This window comes from Cynocephalus volans, chromosome 1 (assembly GCF_027409185.1).
Source record: "Cynocephalus volans isolate mCynVol1 chromosome 1, mCynVol1.pri, whole genome shotgun sequence".
Classification (NCBI taxonomy): domain Eukaryota; kingdom Metazoa; phylum Chordata; class Mammalia; order Dermoptera; family Cynocephalidae; genus Cynocephalus; species Cynocephalus volans.
In genome coordinates, this window is record NC_084460.1 from 268,249,206 (window position 1) to 268,273,020 (window position 23,815).

Below are 23,815 nucleotides of genomic sequence, written 5' to 3' on the forward strand. Positions count from 1 at the left end.
AAGTCTTTTGCCCATTTTTTAATTGGGTTTGTTTTTTTGCTGTCGAGTTGTTTGAGTTCCCTATATATTCTGGATATTAACCCCTTGTCTGATGTGTAGTTTACAGATACTTTCTCCCATTATGTTGGTTGTGTCTTTGCTTTGTTGATAGTGTCCCTTGCTGTGCAGATGCTTTATAGTTTGATGTAGTTACATTTGTATGTTTTTGCTTTAGTTGCCTATGCCTTTGCAGTCTTGCTCAAAAAAGCACTGCTCACTCCCGTTTCATATAGCATTTCTGCTATGTTTTTTCCTAGTAGTTTCATAGTTTCAGGTCTTTAATCCCTTTTGAGCTGATTTTTGAGGTGATACATAGGGGTCTAGTTTCAGTCTTCTGCATGTGGATATCCAGTTTTCCCTGCACCATTTATTGAAGAGACTGTCCTTTCTCCACTGTATATTCTTGGCTCCTTTGTTAGAATCAGTTGGCTGTAAATGTATTTGTGGGTTTGTTTCTGGGCTCTTGTATTCTGTTCCATTGATCTATTTGTCTATTTTTATGCCAGTACCATGCTTTGGTTACTATAACTTTATAGTATATTCTGAAGTCAGGAAGTGTGATGCCACCAACTTTGTTCTTTTCATTCAAGATTGCTCTAGCTGTATGGGATCTTTTGTGGTTCCATACAAAATTTAAGATAATTTTTTCTATTTCTGTGAAGAATGTCATTGTTATTTTGATAGAGATTGTATTGAGTAGATTGCTTTGGGTAATATGGATATGTTAATGATGTTAATTCTTCTAACCCATGAATATGGTATATCTTTCCATTTATTTATGTCCTCTTCAGTTTTTTTCACCAATGTTTTATAGTTTTCACTTTAGAGGTCTTTCTCCTCCTGGGTTAAATTTACCTGTAGGTATTTCTTTTTTTTTTTTTTTCGGTAGCTATTGTGAATGGGATTACTTCCTTGATTTCTTCTTTAGCTATTTCACTAGTGGTGTATAGGAAGGCTATTGGTTTTTGTGCATTGATTTTGTATCCTGCCATTATACTGAATTCATTTATTAGTTCTAGTAATTTTTTGGTGGAGTCTTTAGGGTTTTCTGTGTGTATGATCATGTCATCTGCAAATAGGGATAGTTTGACTTCCTTTCCAACTTGAATGCTCTTTACTGCTTTCTCTTGCCTTATTTTTGCTGGCTAGAACTGCCAGTACCATGTCAAATAAGAGTGGGGAAAGTGGGCCTCCTTGTCTTGTTCTCATTCTAAGAGGAAAAACCTCCAATTTTTGTCCATTCAGTATGATACTAGCTGTGGGTTTGTCATATATGGCCTTTATTGTGTTGAGGTATGTTCCTTCTATACCTAGTTTGTTGAGTGTTTTTATCATGAAGGTGTGTTGGATTTTATCACATGCTTTTTTTCTTCATCTACTGATGTGATCATATGGTTTTTTGCCCTTCATTCTGTTGACATAATGTATCACATTTGTTCACTTGTGTATATTGAACCATGCTTGCATCCCTGGGATGAATCCCACTTGATCATAGTGAATGATCTTTTTAACATGTGGTTGGAATCTGGTTGCTAGTATTTTATTGAGGATATTCACTTCTGTGTTCATTTGGGATAATGATCTGTAGTTTTCTTTTTCTGTTTTATCTTTTTCCAGTTTTGGTATAAGGTTAATGTTGGCCTCGTAACATGAGTTTGGAAGTATTCTCTCCCCTTCAATTTTTTGGAAGAGTTTGAGAAGAATTGGTATTAGTTGTTCTGTAAATGTTTGATAGAATTCAGCAGTAAAACCTTCTGGTCCTGGAGTTTTCTTTGTTGGGGGACTTTTAATTACTGCTTCAGTCTCATTACTCATTATTGGTATGTTTAGGTTTTCTAGTTCTTCATGATTCAACCTTGGTAAGTTTTAATTGTCCAGGAATTTATCCATTTCGTATAGGTTTTCCAGTTTTTTCACATGCTGTTGGTAGTAGTCTCTTATCCTTTGTATTTCTGTGGTATCTGTTGTAATGTCTCCTTTTTCATTTATCATTTATTTATTGGAGTCTTCTCTATTTTCCCTTCATTAGTCTAGCTAAAGATTTATTGATTTTGTTTATCTTTTAAAAAGACAACTGTTTATTTCATCAATCTTTGGTATTTTTAAAAAATCTCTAATTCATTTATTTCTGCTTTTATCTTTATTTCTGTCCTTCTACTGATTTAGGCTTTGGTTTATTGTTTTTCCAGTTTCTCACAGTGTAATGTTAGGTTGTTTCTTTGAAGTTTTGCTTTTTGTTGTTGTTGTTGTAGGCATTTATTGCTGTAAACTTCTCTCAGGACAGCTTTTGCTGTATTCCATAGGTTCTGCTATGTTGTGTTTTCATTTTCATTTGTTTCCAGGAGTGTTCTAATTTCCTTCTTTGACCCATTCATTCTTTAGGAGCATGTTGTTTAATTTCTATGTATTTGTACAGTTTCTAGTGTCCCTTTTGTTGTCGATTTCTATTTTTTATTCCATTGTGGTCAGACAAGGTAGTTGACATGATCTCAGTTTTTTAAAATTTGTTGAGCCTTCTTTTGTGACATAACATATGATCTATTTTATAGAATGTTATATGTGCTGCTGAGAAAAATGTGTATTTTGCAGCTGTTGGATGAAGTGTTTTATATATGTGTTAGGTCTAATCAGTCTAGAGTAGAGATTAATTCTGATCTTACCTGATTAATTTTCTATCTGTCCTTTGCTGAAAGTGAGGTGTTAAAATTTCCCAACTATTATTGTGTTGGAGTCTATCTCTCATGTTAGGTCTAATAGTAATTAGATATTAACCAGTAAAGATCTAACACCACCAAAGAACACCTATAAATCCTGGAAGAGGTAGAAGTCTCTTCAAATGCCAAAGCATCAATGTAAAGACATAAAGATCAAGAAAGGGTCTGTGTCTCACAAGTGCCTGGTGAACTGGTTGCTTGAAACTCAGGCCTCACTTTTTCGTAGATAAAATAGTACATTTCTTCACCAGTTTCTCAAATGAGCTCATGAAAGCCTACTTAACCTTTTATGTCCCTGAGGCAGATAGTAATGCACAAGAAACATGGAACTTTGCCACCATGTATGCAACTTTTTCTATGGCAAAGTTGATTCAGAAATACAAATTTGGAGTTTTTCAAGATGGCGGCGGCTGCGGCGGCTGGCGCGGAGTAGCTGAGGTGGAAAAGGTGGCCACTGGGCCTCAGGCAGCCGGGAAACCTGTGGACCTTCCTCTCGCCATCTCTTAAGGGAGGACTGCTGCTGCTGACCGGTCATGGGGGGTGACCGCCACTTTGCCCCCGGCAGGAGAGGCTGCCTCATTTACAGGCAACAGCTTTGAAGTGTGGAGCAGGAAAAGAACTGTATCTTAGCTGCAAAAGCGAGTCGCGAAACAGGGAACACGGCGCCAGGGCTGCTGTGGATGCAGCCAGGATCCTGGAGGCCGGGGCCGCGCTGAAGGCGGCCAGCTGCCCTATTCAGGATTCGAGGTTTCAGGCCTGCATTAAAGAAGATTCCTGGGAGCGCCTGAGCCGCGCCACGACTGAACAGCCCGAGGCGGCAGCAGCCGAGAACTGGGAAAGGCGGCAAACCAGAGACAGAGAGCGAGCACCCGACCTGGCACAGCACTGTGAGTGACTCCTGGCACAGCTCTGTTCGGGGGGGTGGATGCCCACGCGGCTCCCGCCTGCACCACCAGGCCACTCACCGCCCGGTGCTGCCTCCATTGTCCCAGGTGCGGGCATCTCCGCCCTGCTCGGCCATCACTGAGCCCTCCCACTTGCTTGGCCTGGCGCCGGGCTTTCCGGAGCCTGCGGACCGGCCTCCACTCCCACTCCCTCCACGGTTCTCTGGCGGGGCTGGTGGTGGGGGGCATCCCCGGCCAGTGTCGGGAGGGCAAGGAAGTACGGGCGGGCCGACTGTCACTCCACCATACCCTGGACTCCAGCCCCAGGTAAACTCCCTGTTACTGGGAGGCAGATACCATCTCTGTGGCCACCAGTTTGGAAAAAAGCCTAACAAATTTCTGGTTGGGAATAGTGTGGTAGGAGAGTTCCCAGGTCCGCTTGAACCTGCCGGAGACCAGGCTGCAGGTGGGCGCTAGACTCGGTTTATACCGGGGGGATACAAAGGTGAACAAGACCCGAGAAAGATCTACATAGTGCTACAAAGGCACCCAGAGAGACCGGTCGTCTGTTCCTAGCAGAAACCTGGTAGACTTCCTGGGCGAGGCGGTGCTGAGCAGGGTCTTGAAGGCCCAGCTGATAGACGAGGGGTGCAGAAGACACGCCCCAGCCCACCACAGTGCGCACAGAGTGGGGAGACGTGCAGCCAGGGAGTCGGAGACTCGACAGAAACCACACACCCGGTGGGGTCGCCACTGCACGATCTAACAGCCTGGGCCAGAGCACACGGAACAGGGAGAAGTCCTGCACAGGAAGGGAAAGCTCAACAGGGATCACACACCCTGTGGTACGTGATCCACCAGCCCAGCAGAGTCCAAGCTGACCAGAAAGGTGGATCCCCGGAGAAGCCCAAGACCCGAGGCAACCACACACACAAGGCACTAGAGGCCAACTGAGCAGTCATGGAGGGAGCCATACGAAATTGGCAACCACAGCAACATCCTAGTTAGTCATTAGTCTCAAACCGGTGAACTGTGAAACGCCCTGCCACAATGAATAAACACCAAAAAAGATACCAGAAATACAAAAAATCAAGAAAGTACACCACCAAAAGTTAATAAATCTCAAACTCTAGATCCTATAGAACAAGAAGCCCTTGAAATGACTGACAAGAAATTTCGAGTGATAATTCTAAGGAAACTGAATGAGATACAAGAAAACTCAGCTAGACATCATGATGAAATGAGGAAAAGTATACAGGATCTGAAAGAGGAAATGTACAAGGAAATCAATGTCCTGAAAAAAAATGTAGCAGAACTTGCTGAACTGAAGAAGTTATTCAACGAAATAAAAAACACAACGGAGAGTTTAACCAGCAGGCTTGTCGAAGTTGAAGAGAGAACCTCTGAACTTGAAGATGGGCTGTTTGAAATAACACAAGCAGACAAAAAGAAAGAAAAAAGAATCAAGGACATGGAAGAAAATCTGAGAGAGATATCAGACAACCATAAGCGATCAAATATCCGAGTCATGGGTATTCCAGAAGGGGAGGAAAATGGAGATTCCATTGAAAACATATTCAACAAAATAGTGGCAGAAAACTTCCCAGGTATAGGAAAAATCACAGATCTTCAGATCCAGGAAGCTCAACGATCTCCAAATGTATTCAACCCAAAAAGACCTTCTCCAAGACATGTCATAGTCAAATTGGCAAAACTCAGAGATAAACAGAGAATCTTAAAAGCTGCAACAGAGAAGCGTCAAATCACCTATAAGGGAGCCCCAATCAGGTTAACATCAGACTTTTCATCACAAACCCTAAAAGCTAGAAAGGAATGGGATGATATTTTCAAAATACTAAAAGACAAAGATTGCCAGCCAAGAATACTCTACCCTGCAAGTCTATCCTTCCGAAATGAGGGGCAAATAGTATATTTCTCAGACAAACAAAAACTGCGGGAGTTCACTACCACAAGACCACCCTTAGAAGAAATCCTCAAGGGAGTACTGGGTTTGGTTCCTGAAAAATAACTACCACTGCCATAAAAACCCAAGAAAAATCTAAACCCGCTAGTATAATAAAAATGGCATTCATGAAGAGAAAACAAGCTAACAAAAACACTATCTACAACCTAAGGAACCAACAAACACAGAAAACAAACAGTAAATCAGAAAGCAAGGAACAAAAGACACCTAAGACAACCAAACAACCAGTAAAATGCTAGGAATAAATCAACACCTCTCAATAACAACTCTTAATGTAAAAGGCTTAAATTCCCCAATCAAAAGACACAGACTGGCTGACTGGATCAAAAAGCAGGACCCAACTATATGCTGCCTACAAGAGACCCACCTCACCCATAAAGATTCACACAGACTAAGAGTGAAAGGATGGAAAAAGATTTACCATGCAAACAGAAAAGAAAAACGAGCTGGAGTAGCTATTCTTATATCTGACAAAATAGACTTTAAACTAAAAACCATAAAAAGAGACAATGAGGGACACTACTTAATGAGAAAAGGACGAATCCATCAAGAAGACATAACAATCATAAATATGTACGCACCCAATGTTGGAGCAGCCAGATTTATTAAACAAACTCTATTAGACCTAAAGAAGGAAATAGACACTAATACCATAATAGCAGGGGACCTGAACACCCCACTGTCAATATTAGACAGATCATCTAGGCGAAGAATCAGTAGAGAAACACAAGATCTAAACAAGACTCTAGACCAATTGGAATTGGCAGATATCTACAGAACATTCCATCCAACAACCTCAGAATATTCATTCTTCTCATCAGCACATGGATCATTCTCCAGGATAGATCACATATTAGGTCACAAATCAAGTCTCAATAAATTCAAAAAAATTGGAATTATCCCATGTATCTTCTCAGACCACAATGGATTAAAACTAGAAATTAATAACAAACGAAACTCTGGAAACTATACAAACACATGGAAATTAAACAGCATTCTACTTAATGACATATGGGTCCAAGAAGAAATCAAGCAGGAAATCAAAAAATTTATTGAAACTAACGAAAACAATGATACATAATACCAAAACCTGTGGGATACTGCAAAAGCAGTATTGAGGGGAAAATTTATTGCATTAAATGCTCACTTCAGAAGAATAGAAAGATGGCAAGTGAACAACCTAACACTTCACCTTAAAGAACTAGAAAAACAAGAACGATCCAATCCTAAAGTTAGCAGACGGAAAGAAATCATTAAGATCAGAGCAGAACTGAATGAAATTGAAAACCAAAAAACAATTCAAAAGATCAACGAATCAAAAAGTTGGTTTTTTGAAAAGATAAATAAAATTGACAAACCATTAGCATGGCTAACAAAAAAAAGAAGAGAGAAGACTCAAATAACAAAAATTTGAAATGAAAAAGGCGATATTACAACTGATTCATCTGAAATACAAGGAATCATTCGAGACTACTATAAACAACTATACGCCAACAAATTTGAAAATCTGGAGGAAATGGATAAATTTCTGGACACACACAAGCTCCCAAAACTGAACCGTGAAGACGTAGAAAATTTGAACAGACCAATAACAATAAAGGAGATTGAAGCTGTTATCAGAAGGCTCCCAACAAAGAAAAGCCCAGGACCAGATGGATTCACAGCAGAATTTACCAAACATTCAAAGAGGAATTGACACCGATTCTTTACAAACTATTCCAAAAGATTGAAACGGACGCAACTCTCCCAAACTCATTCTATGAAGAAAACATCATCCTGATACCAAAACCAGGTAAAGATATAACCAAAAAAGAAAACTACGGGCCAATATCCTTGATGAATATAGATGCTAAAATCCTCACTAAAATACTAGCAAACAGAATACAGCAACACATATGAAAAATTATTCATCACGATCTAGTGGGATTCATCCCAGGGATGCAAGGTTGGTTCAACATACGCAAATCAATAAATGTGATACACCATATTAATAAACTCAAACACAAGGAGCATATGATCATCTCTATAGATGCTGAAAAAGCATTTGATAAAGTTCAGCACTCATTCATGACAAAGACCCTCTATAAGTTAGGTATAGAGGGAAAGTATCTCAACATAATTAAAGCCATATGTGCCAAACCACAGCCAATATCATCCTGAATGGGGATTTTCCTTTAAGAACAGGAACTAGACAAGGATGCCCACTCTCACCACTCCTATTCAACATAGTGTTGGAAGTACTAGCCAGAGCAATCAGAGAAGAGAAGGAAATAAAGGGCATTCAGATTGGAAAAGATGAAGTCAAACTGTCCCTGTTTGCAGATGACATGATCCTATATATCGAACAGCCTAAAACCTCTACAAAAAAACTGTTGGAATTGATAAATGATTTCAGCACAGTAGCAGGATACAAAATCAACACAGAAAAATCAGTAGCATTTCTTTTCTCCAATAGTGAACATGCAGAATGAGAAATCAAGAAAGCCTGCCCATTTACAATAGCCACCGAAAAAACAAAATACTTAGGAATTGAGTTAACCAAGGAGGTGAAAAATCTCTATAATGAGAACTACAAACCACTGCTGAGAGAAATTAGAGAGGATACAAGAAGATGGAAAGATATCCCATGCTCTTGGATTGGAAGAATCAACCTAGTGAAAATGTCCATACTACCCAAAGTGATAGACAAATTCAATGCAATCCCCATCAAAATTCCAAAGACATTTTTCTCAGAAATGGAAAAAACTATCCAGACATTTATATGGAACAATAAAAGACCACGCATAGCCAAAGCAATGCTGAGCAAAAAAAATAAAGCTGGAGGCATAACACTACCTGACTTTAAGCTATACTACAAAGCTATAATAACCAAAACAGTATGGTACTGGCATAAAAACAGACACACTGACCAATGGAATAGAATAGAGAATCCAGAAATCAACCCACACACTTACTGTCAGCTGATCTTTGACAAAGGCACCAAGCCTATTCAGTGGCAAAGGGACTGCCTCTTCAGCAAATGGTGCTCGGATAACTGTATATCTATATGCAAGAGAATGAAACTAGATCCATACCTCTCGCCGTATACTAAAATCAACTCAAAATGGATTAAGGATTTAAATATACACCCTGAAACAATAAAACTTCTTAAAGAAAACATAGGAGAAACACTTCAGGAAATAGGACTGGGCACAGACTTCATGAATACGACCCCAAAAGCACGGGCAACCAAAGGAAAAATAAACAAATGGGATTATATCAAACTAAAAAGCTTCTGCACAGCAAAAGAAACAATTAAAAGAGTTAAAAGACAACCAACAGAGTGGGAGAAAATATTTGCAAAATATATATCTGACAAAGGATTAATATCCAGAATATATAAGGAACTCAAACAACTGTACAAGAAGAAAACAAGCAACCCAATTAAAAAATGGGCAAAAGAGCTAAATAGGCATTTCTCTAAGGAAGATATCCAAATGGCCAACAGACATATGAAAAAATGCTCAACATCACTCAGCATCTGGGAAATGCAAATCAAAACCACATTGAGATAACATCTAACCCCAGTTAGGATGGCTAAAATCCAAAAGACTCTGAAGGATAAATGCTGGCGAGGCTGCGGAGAAAAAGGAACTCTCATACATTGTTGGTGGGACTGCAAAATGGTGCAGCCTCTATGGAAAATGGTATGGAGGTTCCTCAAACAATTGCAGATAGATCTACCATACGACCCAGCTATCCCACTGTTGGGAATATACCCAGAGGAATGGAAATCATCAAGTCGAAGGTATACCTGTTTCCCAATGTTTATCGCAGCACTCTTTACAATAGCCAAGAGTTGGAACCAGCCCAAATGCCCATCATCAGATGAGTGGATTCGGAAAATGTGGTACATCTACACAATGGAATACTACTCAGCTATAAAAACGAATGAAATACTGCCATTTGCAACAACATGGATGGACCTTGAGAGCATTATATTAAGTGAAACAAGTCAGGCACAGAAAGAGAAATACCACATGTTCTCACTTATTGGTGGGAGCTAAAAATTAATATATAAATTCACACACACACACACACACACACACACACACACAAACTGGGGGGGGAGAAGAAGATATAACAACCACAATTATTTGAAGTTGATACGTCAAGCAAACAGAAAGGACATTGTTGGGGGGAGGGGGGAGGGAGAAGGGAGGGAGGATTTGGTGATGGGGAGCAATAATCAGCCACAATGTATATCGTCAAAATAAAATTTAAAAAAAAAAAAAAGATCAAGAAAGAATAGATAAACATGCCACCAACAAAGGAAATAAAGCAACCACCAATAATGGATCTAAAAGAACAGCAGATTTATGAAATGTCTGATAGAGAATCAGAATAACTCTCTTAAGGATGTTCACAGAGTCACAAGAAAATACAGATAGAAAATTAAATGATATGTGGAAAACAATCCAGGAGAAAAATGAAAAACTTGACAAAAGAATGGAATCTATTTTTTTAAAAAAATTCTAGAAATAAGAAATACCTTATCTGAACTGAAAAACTTAATAGAAAGGTTCAACAGCAGATTTAATCAAACTGAGAAAAGAACCATGAACTCAAAGATAAAAGATGTGAAATGATCAACTCAGAGGAGCAAAAAGAAAAAGAGAAAATGGAACAGAAATACAGCAAATGTGGAACTCCTTCAAGCAAAATAACCTCCCAATTGGTATGCCCAAAGGAGAAGAAAAAGGAAAACATGTAGAAAGCATAGTGAAGGAAATAATGGGTGAAAATTGCCCAAGTATGGACAAAGATGACAGCATCCAGGTACAGGAAGCTCAGAGGTCACCAATCAAATTCAACCCAAAGAGGAACACCCCAAGGCACATCATAATCAAATTATCAAAAACCAAAGACAAAGAAAGGATACTGAAAACAGCAAAAGAAACATAACATTCCGTGGTACCCCAATATGTCTCTCAGTGGATTTCTGAGTAGAAACCCCACACACCAGAAGAGAATGAGATGATGTACTTGGAATGATGAAAGAAGAAGACTGTCAACCAAGAATTCTCTATTCTGCAAAACTAACCTTCAAATATGATGGAGAAATAAAGTCTTTCCCAGACAACAAAAGCCAAGAGAATTCACCAACATTGGACCCACATTACAAGAAATTCTAAAGGGAGTTCTTCAACCTGAAAGAAGATGACGCTGAGGAGCAGGAAGAAAACATCTGAAGGTACACAACTCTTTAGTAAAGTAAGTTCACAGACAAACTCAGAATATTCCTATGTTGCAAGGGTGGCAAATAAACCATTTACATCTTTAGTATGAAGACTAAAGGACAAACCTAACAAGACAACAACAAATCCAACTGTGTAAGATATAAGCAATATTAAAAGATGTAACAATAAAACGTTAAAAAGCGGGGGCTGGGAGGGGCAGAGGGAACAACACCAAAGCATAGAGTTGGCTTTGGTTCTTTTTTCTTATATATCAAAGTTAAGTTGTTATCATTCTAAAATAAGCTATTATAATAGTAAGAAGTTTTTTGTTTAACCTCATGGTAACCATAACACAAAAACTTTTGAGAGACAATAGTGAGAAATTAAAATATACTGCTAAAGAGAATCACTCAATCACAAAGGAAGATAGTAAGATCAGAAAAAAGAAAAAAAGGATTAACAAAACAACCAGAATAAATAGAACAAAATGGCATTAACAAGTCCCTATTTATTAATAATAACTCTAAATGTAAATGGACTAAATGCCCAAATTAAAAGACACAGACTGGCTCAATAGATTATAAAATAAGAACCAAGAACACGCTGCCTGTAAAAAATTTAATTCATGAATGAAGACACACACTGACTAAAAGTGAAGGGATGGAAATAGATATTTCATGCAAATGGAAAACAAAAAAGAGCAGGAGTAGCTATATTTATATCGGATACAATAGACCTGAAGCCAAAGAAATTAAAAAAAGACAAGAAAGGTTATTATATAATGATAAAGGAATCAATTCAACAAGAGGCTGTAACAATTACAAATATATACACACCCAACTCCAGAGCACCCAGTTATATAAATCAACTAGAAGCAAAAAGAAAGGCAATGAAAAATACTCAGGCACTCCAGAAGCCAACTCTGACGCTGTTGGGCTCTTTATTCTGAAGTGTTCCTTCTCCGGGTTTCTTGTTTTTTGCTCTTGGTTTTCTCATACTGGCGCAGTTTCCTCCAAATAGAAATTCATTTGTGCTTTCAACCAAAGGTGCTCTTAAAATATATGGAACTATGAGATAATGGGTAAGACCTAACTGAGATTGCTCTCTTCCTAATTCTTAAGTGTGGTAAGGTCTACTGTAGCTACAAGAGTATGATAATATGTGTGGTTATTGGGTCTGGAGCATTTTGAAAGGTAGGGTAGATGGAGTTCCTTAATTTCAGTCTATACCTGGCTTCTGCCTCTGCACCTCCATTGAAACTGTCTTTAATCAAGGTTATATTTCTAGGTGTAATGCACACTAGTTTTTATCTTGGCTGGCATTTTCTATTGATCATTCCCCTCTTGAAACATTTAAAAATATTTTGTTTCTGAAATATCAACACACTAATCTTGTTTTCCACACTCATCTTTTTTTCTATCTTCCATTGTGGCCACTCTTTAGTCTCTGGCATATTCCCCTCTCTAAAATGCTGACATTCCCTGTTTGGTCCTAGGCTTTTTTTTCTTTTTGATTTGCTTATCCCTTTGAATAGTCTCAACTATATGTGTGGCTTTTGATATCATCTGTAATCCCATTTCTTGATTCTAGTACAGATCTGTCTTGAGGAATTCCACCTGAATGTCTCAGAAATCTCAAATTTACTACATCTAAAATGGAACAGATCATCCCTCACTATCGTCTTCCCTCTCCTGTCTCATCCCTGCAACTGCTTTCCGTATATTTCCAGTGTAAGTCAGAGGCACCATTATCTACCTGGTTTCTCAAGGGAGAAACTTGGAAATCAATCTAGACTTTTCCAGCTATCTCATCCTCCACATCTGCTTATCCTAGCAAGTTCTGCAGGTCTGCTTTTTAATCATCTCTCAAATACCTTTTATTCCCAGTGTCACTACTTTATTTCAGGGTCTAATTTCTTGCCAGATTATTGCAATATTTTCTTAACTCTGTTTTCATTTTTCAATCTTATTCCCTTCACACTGAATCCAAAACCATTTTTTAAAACATCAATGTCATTATATCAATTCTTTGTTTAAAATGTCCTCTCCAAAACATTAAAATATTCTAGTGATCTTTAAATCTCTTTACCATAACTTGTACAGGGCTCTAAGAAATCTGGCTCAGGCTCAATCCTACCTCTTAAGTCTGTCTTACGACCAGTCACAGCCTTGTTTATTCTTGGTTCTTTGTCTACTTGATGCTTTTATAGCTACTTGAAATGTTTGGACTTTCTTTCCTTTTTGGGGGGCGGGGGGGCTGGTTCTGCCAGATTCAGATAGATACATATTTTTGGCCCCCATAATATTTTTTACGAGTCCATGGGGCAACACTTAGACTTTTTGTATTTCATACTAAACACTGGACTATTGAAGGCATGCATACTGACTTTAATTTCTTCTTTCCCATTACAAGGTCCTTGGCACACAGTAGAAGCTTAATAAATAAAGTTACATTGATTAATTTTACAATTGGGGACCTAGAACAGCAGGGTTACACTAGGGTGGGGGAACAGCATAAATAACAGAAACAAAGTGTATTTAGTTTGAAATTTTGCCTGGCTGCATAACTGCCAAAAAGGAGTACAGAAATGCTTTTCCTCCTTTTTCATCCTCACCATTGTAGTACATAACTCTCAACTACTAAAACTCAAGGTATTTAAAAAGTATTAAAATAGCTACATCATATGTTAAATGATATAAACTGGAATTGGCAATTGGAAACTATCCTCCTTTTAAGTATAAATATGTGACAAATTTTGAATTGCCTAGTATGATGTGTATTGGAACATGATTAATTTGAAAATAAGGGATCATATTAACAAACCTAAGCTCTAAAATTCAAAAGAAGTACTTTGAGCTTTTCAGGTCTTAAGAGTCTGGGGTCAGTCATATGTTATAATTTGATATCACCTCTTTTAAGATCGTTACTTCCGTTTGCAGAATCAAATGTTTTCTACATTTTTCTTTAGGACATCATGGATGTTACAATAGATGAAATGCTTGTGTTCAGATGTATAAATTAACTGACATCTCTGCTTTTGTCTCTTTTCTGAAAGTGATTCCTTCCATTTTCTATTTTAACTTTAAAAAGAATAAAATATAATGGTTAGAAATATTTAGTTCAGTTAGTTCAGTTGGTTAGACATGGTGTGATTAACATTAAGGTCAAGGGTTTGGATCCCTGTACCAGCCAGCCATCCAAAACAAAACAAAGTTAATTATGTGATACCACTTATCTCATTTTGTTTTGAAGCCGGAAATGGTAGAGAAGAAACCCATTTCAGGGGAGGATACCAGACTTTGGGACCTGGGACATTCCTGCTGGCAGTAGTCTTTCTTATTTCAGGAATATTTTTGTTAGAGTCACTGTAGATTCATCACTGTACATTAGAGTCATTAAGTCTTTAAAACAAGAGAGAACCTTTAAAATAAGCTTCCCAACTTCTTCATTATACAGATGAGGAAAAATGTCCCGAGGGATTAAATGATTAACCCAAGGTCAGTACTAATAATTAATGGAACTAGGATTTCTTACCCAGGTTTTCTTACCCTAAGTCCATTGTAATATGTAGTTTTCTAGTTTTATTATCTGTAAGGTATCTAGTAAGGTCACTGTTTAATCAATAGAAAAAATGTTTCTCTTCATTAAATATAAGTGAATTTAAGGTCTTATTGATATACAAACATATTTAATGAACATAGTTGATAGATTTGTGATATAAAAATCTTTGGAATCTTCTGAAAACTTAAGTCCCCATATGTATTGCATGGTGCCACGGATGTCTATGATTACTTTCTGTTTAAATTATTTTTTGTTAGTAAGGAATGAAATTGCATTTTATACAGTACTACAGACTCAAGACAATTTTGCTGTTTAAACATTCAAACTCTTTGGAAACATTGGCAGCTAAAGCTTGAAGTGTGGTAAACAATTTATGAATCAAATGGGAAAACCTTAAGCTGACTGCTGCACTTTCCATTCTTTATTTCTGTATGAGATTCAATAACCACTTTAAGTATGCATTAATTTCATTAAGTATTTTTGTAAAGGCTTCTGGGCTTGGCAAAATGAGTTTCTTCATACTATACAGTACTTAAAATATGATTCCACAGAATCATACAAACTTTTATGATAGGTATGATGAATCTTAAACATTTAACAGTTATTTTGTTTTACTGTATTTCAGGGATATTATTTGAATTAATGCAAAATTTTAAAAAGCTGTCCAAAGATATATGAGAAGAAAAACAAAGTTTCTTTAGTCAGAAGGAGAGAGATTCAAAATCATTACATTGACTTTAGGACTCCGCTAAAATGTTGGTGTTTTCTGTTTCATAGGGTGGATTTTTAGGAATATAATTACCAGTTTAAAGAATAAGAACTTTTTAAAGATTCTTCATATGGATTGTTATGTTATTTTCTAGAAAGGCTTTGCTCGTTTTTAGTTTCGTCAGCTTTGTCCAAACATTTGTTTCCCTATACTTAGATAATATGAATTATTATTAATTTTTAAATCTTTGCTGATAATAATAATACTAGATTTTGTTAAGTACTTGTTATGTGCCAGATACTGAACTGTGCTAATAAACTAGTATGGACTGTGTCATTTAATCTGCACAGCTATTTGTTGAAGTGTTATTCTTCCCATTTTTGAGAAAACAAGCTACTTAATTAGGAAATTAAGTAGCTTTCCTTAAAATCAGACAGCTAATCAGTAGCTGAATGAAGATTCAAACCTAGGTTTTTGTTTCCAAAGCTATATTGTATACACTAATATATTGTTGTGTTAAGCTTTACATATACTCTTACACACCATATTATACCATTCCTCTATCCAGTTTATTTTGTATTGCATTATTTCAGCACATAAGTGAACCTTTGTCTTTTAATTTCTGAAACTATAGAACTTCCTAAGAACTTTCTTCTTAGGATGTTCTCAATAAATTCCTTTACAAATCTAACTTTTTCTCACTTTCATTCTCATTTGAATTATCTTTCTCTTTACCAAAACTGTGGCTGAGGCCAAGGCTTTTATGATACTGAGTTTTGTATACTGAAACTAAAATACTTGATTCCTTCATTTTATTCAGAAGAGGGTAATCTCCATGTATGTTAGAGATAATCCCAATCTCCCTTTCCAGAATACAAACTAATGTTATAAATTAAGCTCAACTCCTGATGACTTTGGAGAATACCATTATATCGTGTTTTAAAATGGGTGTTCAGATAAATTTGGGAAATGCATACTGACCTTCCTTGTCAAAGTGCACATTAGCATATTTGAGACTCTGAAAAGTATTTCTGGAAAGAACCCTTTTTAAAGTTAGTTTAATAGCATTTCACAAATTTACTTGACTACAGAACCTTTATTGTATATTATTTACTACAGTATCTTTAGTCTATCTCAGTAGCAGATTTCCTTCTTTTCTGTGAGACATTCTTTGCGGATTCTGTAAGAATCTGGGAATCATAACTAATCCTAATTGTTGCTGTTGTTTCTTATTTTAGTAACTTTGAGTTCCAAGAGGGAAATATGTAATAATTAATTATACAGTATGTATATAAACTAGTATTAATTTGTAATCCAAAAAGCAAATAATCTTCAATTTTTAAAAGTGGTATACTTCACAAGTGGATTCTTGGATTTATTTTCAAGAGACATGGAAATCCATTTAAGATTCATTGCTGCTTATAGGTAACAATTTAATGTTCTTTCTCCATTATTCTTGTCTCTGTTTTTAACAGCTATTTTTAAATGCTAACAATAAAGTGGCAGACAAGAACGAGAAAGACCTTGCCAACAAATTACTGACAGAAATGAATGAGGACCAGGTATCTACAAAGCCTGCATCTTGTTTCAGCTGACGTCCAAAATCAGTCAATGGGAATAACTATTCCTGTACTTTTCTTATGTCTTAAAATACGTAAATATCATCTAATTCTAATATTCATTAACTTTTGAAAAATCATTAAAAAATTAAAATTAAAAAATTTGCCTTCATCTAAGAGATAAGTATTTTGGTGGTTGATATAAACAATCAATAGAATTCCATCTTTGTATATGTATTATTTTCAGTTTGGCTAGATACAAAGTACAGGAATGGGATCCCAATATCAATGCTGTCCACCTGGTGATGACTTCATATTTTGGGGGCTTCCTTTTCTAAGCACTGTGATGTATTGGAACCTTAGGGCTCTGTGAATATGTATGGTCATTGTTAATATCTTGATTCTTTGCTTCTTTATTGAAAAGAAATGATTATAATTCAATGGACAACATGAATCTTGGAGGAAGGGAAGAAGATGCTGAACTCTTTGAGTGTTAATTTAGCATAACATGTAACTTTTTCTATTCTAAAAATTGAACTCTATATGCATATAATAAAGCAAGAAATGTAATTTATATTGCTTTTCACAATACCTTAGGTAATTTGGTTTAAAAAAATCTATAAAAATTGCTTTGTTATTTTTCTTTCTTAAAATGCTTGTGAGAGAATTTACATGACATCTTTTATAACATTATCTTAATGGCCAGGTTTATAAATAGAGCTGTGGTATAAAAAGAGACATTGTAATCTATTATTTTCTATTCTGGATGTGAAATACAAATTTACAGAGAACTGTTTTAGATCTCTATAAGTATTAGTCCTCTTAAGGCCTACTTATGTAGATTAATCAAACAATTATAATAGTCTCTTATAGGTTTATGTTACAATTCCAAATCGTAGATGAAGTGAGGCCTTTTTGGCCTACTTCTTTTGGTTAAAGTCTAGGACAGATCTTATTTGTATGAAATTCTGCTGTATGCAGAATGTTTAATGCATATTTTAATATGTTTATTACATATGTAATATGTTTATTCTATGTAATATTTAACAAGCAGTATCAACAAAAACCGGTACCCTAGATTAAATAACTTGCATAAAAGTGGTAGAACTTAGTTTACTACAAAGATATAAGCAGTTCCCTTTGTATTCAAATCTGTTTTGCTGGGAAGGAAAGGGAAATCCTATTTGTGGAGTGACTAGCTTCTTATCATAGTGATATATTCCTGAAAGCATATTTTTCAGGATTGTTTGATTCTACTACTTCCTGGTCCTCACTCTATGCTTTCATGATTGACTAAGCCTGATAAAACAAGTCATGTTCAGTTTTTTAACATTGTTGACATTAGTTTTTGGGTTTTGCTATAAATGCACTGCCTTTAAATTTAACACATCTCTTCTTTATGATGAAGCATAAACAGTCATAGACAAAATGGAGCTAGTTTTTATTTTTTCTTAAAACTTTTGGCATTAAAGGCTGCTTCTCAAAAACATGACAGTGCTTGTAAATACATATTTCATTTGCTGTGTCTCAAGTTTTGCATTTTCTGTAAAAATAGATACACCTTATTGTTTACAAGTATAATGATTAATTGATGTGTATGCACATACCATTTTAGTTTTAACACAGGGTTTGGAAACTAAGTAAATAAGATTATTTTAGCTATGCTATTATACATGCTAATGGAATTTAAGCCTCAAAAATTTAAATATATTTTTGAAGGGAAATTAAAACATAATAGAATTTCCAACGATAGACCTTTCTCCCTTCCTCTTGAGATTGTCCATTATTTACAGAAAGCATGTATTAAGCTTGGTGTTTTCTTCTCAGAACATTTTGATGTAATGACTGAATGTTGCCTTATCTTTCTTGGCACATGGCTATTTTCTGTTAAAAGTAGGTAACTTTTCTTGCAGGTTATAGGATTTCAGAAATCCATTTCATTGGAAGAGGAATGTAATGCATGTTAAGTAATTATTTTTTCAGGTTTTCAGAACAAAGGTTTCCTAACTAAGTAAAAATCTTAAGCACATTTGTTAAGTTCTTGCTTTGTTTTTTTCCCTGGTAGGTGTTTCAGGGGCAATTGGATTGTTTGGCTGTATCAACCATTCAGGCTTTGACAGCAGTGATGAACAAATCTCCAGCTGCTAAGGTCAGTGGCTATTACTATTATTACCACTTTACGTTCTTATCTGCCATCCCTAATATACTTCCTGCCTCATCTTTTTGGTACAAGAAATGAATTAATTACTCCCTGTTCCCTACCCATGCTTTAGGTGTATTCCTTAGTTTCCATTGGTTTGTGTAGGAGTCTCTTAACTTTTGCCCTAGAAGTGTTGCTATAAGTCAGAGTTAGGTTCCTATCTAACAGGCTTTTACACTCTCTAATTAGACTTTAATCTCCATTTAATAATAATTTCGTTGAGGAGGAAATCACTTTAAGGTCTGGGTAATTGGTTTATGAGTATAACAGGTTGCCTGTACTATGTGGTGAAATTCAACACTAAAAATGTGTTTAGTCTTTTTAAGAGATTATTTTTAAACTATGTAGTACCTAGCATGGTTTAAAATTCAAAAGGTTATATAACAAATATATCTTTTGAAAAAAGATACCCTTCTTATCCTTGGCCCACAGTCGATTATTTCCCCTCTTCAGAGATGACCAATTTTACTGGTTTTGTTTAAATCTTTTGATTTTATAATGAGTGTATATATTTCTGCCTACTTTAATGGACCAATTTACTTTGTTCTAGGTTTTTTTGGTTGTCTTTATATTTTACTTTATGGCGTTGGGTGCCTGTTGGTTCAAAAATACCTGTGACTTAGAACTTCCTAAAATGAGCTTGATGCTCCAGATAATTCAGACCATTTAGATATAAAGAGCAGAGAGAAAACTCTTTGTACTCAGTTTTCTCCAGGCCACTACTCAAAAATTGCCAGGACTTTTAAATCTAGTCCTTTGAGACTGATGTCTGACTCTTCGTACCCTCAAAGCCTCCTCATTTTTTCTCTATTTTTGTTTTGGTTTCACCTAATATTCTACTTGTTACAAGTCAGGTGAAAAAAGTAAAGGAAGTGACATATGCCTTAATCTGCAAATAATATAATAATTCTATAATACACATTGCTAATTTTACATATTTTGCATTTTGATAGATTATTGTAACTTTATTATTCCAGAAGGCATATGGAATCTACTTTAAGGTGAAGCTACGTGATTTTAAAAAACATTCAATTCATAATTTTTTCTTTGTTTAATATCAAGTTAATTAGCTTAAATGGGCATTATTCAATACTTTTAATATTCCAACAAATTCATTCTTTGAAAATGTACTTTGATATATTGTTTTTCCTTCCCGTAGGAAGTATTTAAAGAAAGAATTGGTTATACACATATGTTTGAAGTATTAAAATCCCTGGGTCAGCCACCACTGGAACTACTTAAAGAACTTATGAATATGGTGAGATTTCAATCTGTATTTAAAAAAGATCCATTATATTCATTTCAAAAATAGTAACTAACCTTTTACCTTTTATTTTGCTTTCTAGGCTGTAGAGGGTGACCACACTTCAGTTGGGATTTTGGGCATTAGTAATGTCCAGCCTCTCTTGCTGCTTATCCAGTGGCTTCCAGAGCTAGAATCCCATGACCTGCAAATCTTCACCTCTGATTGGCTGAAAAGAATTTGTTGTATTAATAGGCAGAGTCGAACTACTTGTGTCAATGCAGACATGGGAATTAGAATAATTGATACCCTTCATTCCCATTCTTCCCTCCATCGAACTTGTGCTGAGAACTTGATTGCAATCCATGGTTCCTTGGGTAGTCAGTCGGTGAGCTCAGAAGAAATCCGTCGACTGCTAAGATTGCTTAGAGTAGATGAATCTGAGTATATTCACCCTTATACCACTCCTGTGACTCGAGCAATCCTGACAATGGCTCGAAAATTAAGTCTAGAGAGTGCATTGCAATATTTTGATTTGTCACATAGTATGGCAGGAATTTCTGTGCCTCCCATACAGAAATGGCCGGGGTCTGCTTTTTCTTTTAGTGCTTGGTTTTGCTTAGATCAGGATCAGTTGACTCTTGACGTTGCTAACAAAGGAGGAAAAAGAAAACAGCTGTACAGGTACTGGTATAAGTTATGGAATATAAATGAATACTGTTATAACGATATATGCTATGATTTTTAAACAGGACAAAGCCTTTTCAAGCATCTAATTTTTATTTTTTTATTTTTTGGCTATCAGTCCAAGAAAGGACTGCTAAATCCTAAATGGCCTCTGATAATTTTGTGGAGTTTTTTTAGCAGCCGGCCCATAAGGAGACCCAAACCCTCGACCTAGTGTTACAAGGTGGCACTCTAACCAACTGAGCTACCAGCCAGCCCTAGTTTTTAAGTGTCTAACAATTTATCTGAAGCCTCTTCATCCTTAGACTGCACACAGTTTAATTATAAGTGTTTTATTGCTTTCATAATAATAATTGTATATCTCAAATATTTTGCTGGTTAAATTCTGAGGCTAGTTTGGAAATAAGGTTCCTTCTTAAGAGTAATGTAGAAGTGGGAAGAAAAGGGATAATAAACTTGAAAATGAATGATGATCTCTGTGTTCCATTGGAGGTGCCATATGCTTATGTGAAGTGCCAGAAACTTATGTGTATATACGTCCAGACTTCAGTAGCTAATAATTTTTAATATACCATGTGATTTTTAACACCCTTATTTGTGCTTTCTGAATCTCATTTGGAAGAATGTTGAAGATTTGAAAATATATGTATATTTTTATTATACATACATGTGGGTACAATGTTGATTTTCAATAATTGTTTCAATAATTGTGTAGAATGTGTGGTGGTTAGATCAGTATAGTTAGCTTATTCATCATTACAATATGCAATCATTCTTTGTGTCCTTTGACCACAAAAATGTGTGATTTTTAAAAATTTTTTTTATTTAATGTTTAGATAGAAAATTATTTTCTCAACATACAAACTCAGGAAAACATCACAGATTGAATTTAAAGTCAATTGATAAGGAACAGATTTAACATACAAAGATTAACATCCTTAATGCATAAAAAGCTCTTAAAAATGAATTAGAAAAATCTTAACAGAAATTTGGTAAAGGGCATGAGTAGACAAATCATACACCTGAAAGAAACACAAGTGACTATTCTAAGATGTTCATAGAAATGGAAATTAAAACAGAAAAATGACATTTTTTATTTCTCAAACTGAAAAAATACGATACCGTATAACACTGGTGCTTTGAGAGAAACAATGTCAAAATCTTCTAGTATAAGTATAAATTGGTAAAACTTTTTTGAAGAGCAGATTGGATTCACAAAAAAAAGTCTTTAAAATGTTCATACACTTTCAACCAATTATCTAACTTATTGAAATTGTAAGCAAATAATTAAAGAAAATATATATTTTTTAAATGTGAAAGGCAGTTTTATAAAGGTAAAAAATTGGGAATAAATTGAATGTCCAACAATATGAGAATGGCTAAATTATGGACCTCCATAAAATGTAATAAAATGCAGTTATTAAAATCATAATTTTGTAGAGTATTTAACACAAATTTTCAAGATGTAATATTAAGCAATAAAGCAGGATGAAAAACTGCACTAAAAATAACTAGGCATGTTTAAACTCCAGGTATACCTCCAAAAAAAGACTAAAACAAAATTTTTTTAAATAATTTTTTTTCTAAAAGGGAGTTTTATTTAATGTAAATGTATACATTAAAAAAGGAAGATCTCAGATCAGCAATCACCTTTGCACCTTATGAAATTAGAAAGTGAAGAGCAAACTAAGCCCAGACCTAGCAACGGGAGTGAATAATATAAATTAGAGCATAGATAAAAGAAATAGAAAAAAATCAGTGAAACCAAAAGTTGGTACTTTGATGGATCCACAAAATTGACAAACCTTTACCTAGATGGGCTAAGAAAAAAAAAGACTCAAACAACTAAAATCAGAAGTGAAAGAGGGGTCATTTCAACCAATACAGAAATCAAAAGGGTTGTAAGAGAATACTATGAATAATTGTTGGTCAACAAATTAGATCATCTAGATGAAATGAATAAATTCCTAGAAACACAGCACCTACCCAGATTGTCTTATGAAAAAAAAAAAAAAGTTTGAACAGAACTATAGCTGGTAAGATGAGTGATTATCATTTTTCGGTTTCCTTGAGGATTTCTTGCAGGGCTGGTCATGTGGTGGTGAACTCCCACAGTTTTTGTTTGTCTGGCAAACACTATTTTTCCCTCATTTCTGAAGGATAGCCTTGCTGAGTACAGTATTCTTGGCTGGCAGTTTTTTTCTGTTAGCATTTTGAATGTATTATTCCATTGAGAATTTATAGTTTTACTATAGTTTGCTAATGGAATTCCACTTATAAGTCTGTCTTTTATCATTTTTTAAACTCTTATGCCCAAGAAGGTTTTAAAAAGTGTCCTTGAAACAAGGTTGCACTGATTTGTGGCAATAAAATTTAAGCCATAGTGTTGTTGGTAAAGATATTCATGATGGCTTTATGGTTTTGTGTGCTTCAGTGATGATGAAGTTGCACAAATGACTTCAAAAGTTCTGATAATATATATTTTTGTTAGCTTTTTTACAGGAAGTGGCATGGGTTTTGAAGCTTTTATTACCCATTCAGGTATGTTGGTTGTGGCAGTGTGCACAAAAAGAGAATATGCAACAGTTATGCTTCCTGACCACAGTTTCTGTGATTCCCTTTGGGTAAGGCCTTATGGCATCACATTTAAATTCTTGGTTCTTTCCATTAAAAAACACACAGTTTGGTGTATGTACACGAGCAGTTTTCATAATGCTTTTTGAGAATCAATTAATTTTCACTTTAAAGCTCTCTGTTCATATTGAAGTTTATCTGTAAGGAGGTTAATACTGTTTACCATTGTCATCACAAATTCAGCAGTAATTATTTTTCTGCTAAGAAATAAAAATGAAATGTTATGATTTCTTTTAAGGCTTTGTAGAAGCAACAAACTTGATTTTGAATTTCAATTTCAAATGAAATGATAGGTTATTAAAAACAATGCATTTCTATTGCTTTTCTAAAATATAAAATGCTTCTTGTTAGAAGAATTGATTCTAAAGAATGCTCATAGCCT

The 23,815-nt window shown here is 35.5% G+C and overlaps 1 protein-coding gene across 8 annotated transcripts in view; it reads left to right on the top strand.

Moving 5' to 3' along the window:
- Nucleotides 1–23,815, top strand: part of NBEAL1 (neurobeachin like 1) — a 204,626-nt gene that overhangs the window by 73,277 nt on the left and 107,534 nt on the right. For all 8 annotated transcript variants that reach the window (XM_063093907.1, XM_063093951.1, XM_063093959.1 and 5 more), the window contains 4 exons: nucleotides 18,735–18,818; nucleotides 20,029–20,127; nucleotides 20,216–20,796; nucleotides 23,291–23,423. In XM_063093907.1, coding sequence (XP_062949977.1) covers nucleotides 18,735–18,818; nucleotides 20,029–20,127; nucleotides 20,216–20,796; nucleotides 23,291–23,423 — 897 coding nt within the window. The remainder of the gene's footprint in view (nucleotides 1–18,734; nucleotides 18,819–20,028; nucleotides 20,128–20,215; nucleotides 20,797–23,290; nucleotides 23,424–23,815) is intronic.